This window comes from Rhinoraja longicauda, chromosome 38, assembly GCF_053455715.1.
Source record: "Rhinoraja longicauda isolate Sanriku21f chromosome 38, sRhiLon1.1, whole genome shotgun sequence".
NCBI lineage: Eukaryota > Metazoa > Chordata > Chondrichthyes > Rajiformes > Arhynchobatidae > Rhinoraja > Rhinoraja longicauda.
The window spans coordinates 17,356,325-17,362,324 of NC_135990.1; the positions used below are offsets into that span (position 1 = coordinate 17,356,325).

A 6,000-nucleotide genomic window follows, 5' to 3' on the forward strand; every position below is an offset into this window, starting at 1 on the left:
CACATCCTAGTCGACGTGCAACACGGTTTCCACAAGGGACGTTCCTGTGACACTCAACTATCTGCTCTTGTTGACGATCTTGTAAAGATCTTGGATGATGAAGGCCAGGCGGATCAGATTATCATGGACTGCAGTAAGGCGTTGGATTCCGTGCCCCATCGATGCGCTTTGATGAAACTTCGCCACATTGGAATTAGAAACAACGCATTGAAGTAGATTGAGTCTTTCCTTACAAACATCACCAACAGGTTGTGTTGGAGGGTGTTTCTTCCAACAGCTAAATCCTCACCTGGGGTTGCCCATGGTACAGTCCTGGGACCCGTACTATTCTTGCAATATATCAATGATCTGCCTTCGAAGGTCCACTCAAAGGTGAGACTCTTTGTGGATGATTATTTTCTCTACAATAGAACACGATCCATGGAGGATTCGGAGAGACTCCAACAAGACCTTTTATTCACAAAATGTTGGAGTAACTCAGCAGGTCAGGCAGCATCTTGGGAGAGAAGGAATGGGTGACGTTTCGGGTTGAGACCCTTCTTCAGTCTGAAGAAGGGTCTCAACCCGAAACGTCAGCCATTCCTTCTCTCCCGAGATGCTGCCTGACCTGCTGAGTTACTCCAACATTTTGTGAATAAATCGATTTGTACCAGCATCTGCAGTTATTTTCTTATTCTCCAACAAGACCTTGATGCTTTAGTCAAATGGGAAGGAGATTGGCAGTTGTCTCAATTCTTCTAAGTGCTTCAGTATGAGAGTCATCCACAGGAGGAATCCAGTTACCATGAAGTACAAGAGTGGGTGAAACATCAACCCTACCTGGGAGTGGAACTTAGCAGTGATTTGAAATGGTCTACTCACATCAACCAAAGAACCACCAAGGCAAACAGATGTTGGGATTACTGGAGAGAAATATTTACTATTGTAACAGACCAAGTCTATAGCCTACAAGTCTCTGATAAGACCTAAACTTGATCATTGCTCCATAGGCTGGGATCCACAACACAAAACAGATGGGGACAAGTTAGAGATAATTCAAAATACAGCTGCAAGGTTGACCGTGGTGATTACAGTAGGGAGTCCAGTATCACTAAAATCCTTGCTGAGCTAGAGTGGGAAACTCTTCAAGACCGTAGGACTAAATTACGCCTGACGACCATCTGTAAAAAAACGCACAGGTTTATTCCAAGCAACAGCAAAAGTCATCTTCAATCTGCTAATTCCTCCAGACAACCACAGACCAGGCAATCGGGGGGTTCCAAATACAACATCATCCCAACAAGTAAAGACTGTTATAGCTATTCACTGAACCCAAAGACAAATTGCCAATGGAATCCCCTCCACCACGACATTCGGACTGCACCCGACGTTAAGACATGCAAGACCAAGTTGGAAACAATCGATATTAAGACTTTGATCTTGAAGGCCCACTTTAGTATTTAATCGCAACTTGGCACATGACCCTCCTAACGTATGCAACAACCAGTGACGGTGATTTTACGTCAAGATACCGATACAGATACAGACCTGAAACGTCACCTATTCCGTCTCTCCAGAGATGCTGCCTGTCCTGTCCCGTTGAGTTACTCCTGCATTTGGTGTCCATCCTTGGTTTAAACCAGCATCTGGGGGGGGGGGGGGGGGGGGGGGGGGGGGGGTGGTGAATAGCGAGGAAGGGATCTGCAAGCTGCAGGAGGATATAGATGAGATGGTCAGATGGGCGGAGCAGTGGCAGATGGAATTTAATCCTGAAAAGTGCGAGGTGATGCACTTTGGCAGGAATAACTTGGAGAGGGAGTACACCATGAATGGAAGGACCCTAGGGAAGACAGGGGTACAGAGGGACCTTGGAGTACAGGTACACAAGTCCTTGAAGGCAGCAGGACAGGTGGACAGGGGGGTCAAAAAGGCATATGGGTTACTGGCCTTCATTAGCCGGGGCATCGAATATAAAAGTAGGGGGATAATGATGGAATTGTACAGAACACTGGTGAGGCCACAGCTGGAGTATTGTGTACAGTTCTGGTCACCACATTATAGAAAGGATGTGATAGCTTTGGAGAGGGTGCAGAGGAGATTCACCAGGATGCTGCCAGGGATGAAGGGCCTCGGCTATGAGGAGAGACTGAGCAGACTGGGGTTGTTTTCCCTGGAGCAGAGAAGGCTGAGAGGGGACATGATCGAGGTGTACAAGATCATGAGGGGCATAGATAAGGTAGATGGCGGGGAACTTCTTCCACTGGTGGAAGGTTCAACAACGAGGGGACATAGATACAGGGTAAGGGGAGGGAGGTTTCGGGGGGATGTGAGAAAGAACTTGTTCACCCCAGAGGGTGGTTGGAGTCTGGAACTCACTGCCTGGGGTGGTGGTGGAGGCGGGAACACTCACAACGTTTAAGAGGCATTTGGATGGGCACTTGAAATGCTACAACATTCAGGGCTACGGTCCAAATGCGGGAAAATGGGATTAAAATTAGACTGTGTTTGGTAACGGGCGGCACGTACACGATGGGCCGAAGGGCCTCTTTCTGTGCTGTAGGACTCTATGGCTCTATTATCCATGTGCATGGATCAGCGGTAGTGTTTCCAATGTTACACCAGTGGCCATCTTCTGGAGGGTCTGGCTGGCAGCAATAGTTTGGGGGCCTTTAGTCAATGGTGCTTATTGTCACATGTGCAAACACACAGTTCAGTAAAGTTTTACCTTACCTAAGAACAATCCCCGATTAGTAAAGTATACAGAGGTAGTCCACTGAGAAAGCAGGCAACAGATGTCAGTTTGCATTGCAAAGCTCTGGGTCTTGTGGAGCGGAGCCCAGTCCAGGCGAGCCCCAGGCTGCTGCAGGGCCTACAGCCGCCTCCTTCATATGGATCATCCAACGAACTGGCATCCATCTCCTTGCCTGTCCGTCCCGTCCACCTTCATGACCCGGGGGGAGGCCCCTCCTGCAGCCCACCCTGGGAGGTGGGACCCCGGATCACTCTCTGACCGGGCCTTGCTCCTCACTCCCACCGGCCCTCACTCTCCTCACGGGCCTTGCTCCTCACTCCTGTCTCTGGTCTTCGGGAGACGGGAGTCATAGAGTGATACAGTGTGGAAACAGGCCCTTCGGCCCAACTCGCCCACACTGGCTAACATGTCCCAGCTACACTAGTCCCACCTGCCTGCGCTTTGTCCATATCCCTCCAAACCGGTCCTATCCATGTACCTGCCTGATTCTTAAATGTTGGGATAATCCCTGCCAAGCCCTCCTCTGGCAGCTCGTTCCATACACCCACCACCCTCTGTGTGAAAACGTAACCCCTCAGATTCCTATTAAGTCTTTCCCCCTTCACCTTGAACCTATGTCCTCTGGTCCTCGATTCCCCTACTCTGGGCAAGAGACTCTGTGCTTTTACCCAATCTATTCCTCTCATGATTTTGGACACCTCTATAAGATCGCCCCTCATCCTCCTGCGCTCCATGGAATAGAGACCCAGCCTGCTCAACCTCTCCCTGTCGCTCACGCCCTCTAGTCCTGGCACCATCCTGGTGGAGGTCCTCCCCTGCACGGTGGTCCCGTGCATCCATGCGCTGCTGCTGCAGACTGCGCCTGTGCTCACCTGCGGCCTTGTGTCTCCCCTGCAGCCCGGAAGCAAGATGGTGTCGTCAGCCAAGGCGGCGGTGCCCACGGTGACGGACCAGGCCGCAGCCATGCAGCTGGGGCAGTGCGCCAAGAACCTTGCCACCAGCCTGGTCGAACTACGCACATCTGTGCAGAAGGTGGGTAACCGCGGACAGCCACTGGCTGTTTCATGCAGAATGGTGGAGTACATTACACGATGTACTCCATTACATGATGTACACCACCACCATGTACTCCATTACATGATGTACACCATCACAATGTACCCCACCACCATGTACTCTACCATGATGTACACCCCCACCATGTACATCACCACGATGTACACCCCCACCATGTACACCACCACCATGTACACCACCACCATGTACACCACCACCATGTACACCACCACCATGTACTCTACCATGATGTACACCACCACCATGTACATCACCACGATGTACACCCCCACCATGTACACCACCACCATGTACACCACCACCATGTACACCATGATGTACACCACCACGATGTACACCGCCATGATGTACACACCACAATGTACACCACCACCATGTACACACCACCATGTACACCATTACATGATGTACACCACCACCATGTACACCACGATGTACACCGCCACGATGTACACCGCCATGATGTACACCACCACCATGTACACCACCACCATGTACACACCACCATGTACACCATTACATGATGTACTCCACCACGATGTACACCACCACGATGTACACCACCACCATGTACTCGGTGGCAGTGGGAGTCTCGGGGCAATGGGAGTCTCGGGGCACTGGGAGTCTCGGCGGTGGTGGGGCCTCGCGATCGACCCGTGATCAGCGATCGATGAGCGTAGGGGGGGGCCGTGAAGAACAATGGGGACCTGGCGCGGGAGAACCGGGCGTGAGGGACGGTGGGAGAACAAAGGGGGACCCGGTGGTGGGGGGGGGGCACTATAGTTTAGAATCCTATGCCCAGGGGACAAGCCTGCGTTTGTTTGTTTGTTTGTTTGTTCCGGTGAAGGCGCTGTGCACACGGCAGCCAGACAACAGTCGCTTGTCTTTTTCTTTTTTTTTTCACTTGTAATTTAATTTTAATTTCAAGTGTTCGTGTACCTTGTTGGGTGTTGTGACTGTTGGCAGACCAATTTCCATCCCAGGATGAATAAAGTTCTACCGTATCGTATCGTATCGATGATAGTGGAGGCTGTATGTTTTTTTAGTTTCTTCACTCCAAGAATAATTTTATCCAATTATTAACAATAATAATATTTACAAAACAAACAATACCACCACCATCTTACAAAAATGACCAAATATTGTTAAACCTTTCTATATAATAAGGTAGTGACAAAAAGCTGGACTAACTCAGTAGGTCAGACAGCATCTCTGGGGAGAAGGAACAGGTGATGTTTCAGTCTGAAGAAGGGTCTCAACCCAAAACGTCACCCATTCCTTCTCTCCAGAGATGCTGCCTGACCCGCTGAGTTACTCCAGCATTTTGTGTCTATCTTCAGTTTAAACCAGCGTCTGCAGTTGCTTCCTATGTACGGCAATCCCTGTCCAGGAGCATTCATCCCCCATGGTGCCGAGGCCCAGCGGTCCTCGAAGCCTCCATGGTGCCCATGGACACCGTGTGTTCCCTTTCGAGGGGTACCCAGGCATGAAGGTAACCCCGCAAATGGGGCAGGCAGTCGGCTCGGGCAGAGCCCACCTCTGGCCAGCTTGGCCCAGGCCCAGGAGCAACCCAACCCAACCAGGACAACCTGTGCTCCACCCCCTCCCCTACACACAGCTGTAGCCAGTGGGGCAGCCAGAAGGCCAGGAGTCGTGTTGTTGGGGTGAACCGTGTCGTGGGAGGTGGAGGAGGTTCACATCACCGTGGTAACTAGGCATTGCTCTCTGCTTCCTCCGTGCACAGGCCCACGAAGCCTGCGGCCCCATGGAGATAGACTCGGCCTTGCAGTCCGTACAGACCCTGAGGTACGAGCTCCAGGACGCCAAGCTGGCCGCAGCTGACGGGCAACTCAAGCCACTGCCCGGCGAGACGGTGAGTCTGACCACCCCTCCCACAATCTCCACCCACTGGGTAACGTGGCACCATGTGGCTCCATGTGGCACCATGTGGCACCATGTGGCACCACCTCAACACCACACACCCCGAAACCCCACACCCCACACATACACCCCCCACCCTGAAACCCCACACCCCACACACACACCCCCCCCCACACACCCCACATCCCGAAACCACACCCCCCACACAAATAACCCCCACACCCCGAAACCACACACCCCACACACACACACACCACACACACACACCCCACACACCACGCACCCCAAAACCACACACCCCACACACCCCC

The 6,000-nt window shown here is 51.9% G+C and overlaps 1 protein-coding gene across 2 annotated transcripts in view; it reads left to right on the plus strand.

Annotated features, from left to right (window-relative positions):
- The window catches only part of LOC144610992 (talin-2), a 183,798-nt gene that overhangs the window by 65,701 nt on the left and 112,097 nt on the right, over window positions 1-6,000 (plus strand). The window contains exons 16-17 of one of the 2 annotated variants that reach the window (XM_078430074.1): window positions 3,629-3,763; window positions 5,553-5,681. In XM_078430074.1, the coding sequence (XP_078286200.1) occupies window positions 3,629-3,763; window positions 5,553-5,681 (264 nt within the window). The remainder of the gene's footprint in view (window positions 1-3,628; window positions 3,764-5,552; window positions 5,682-6,000) is intronic. The other variant, XM_078430075.1, reaches the window with a different exon arrangement.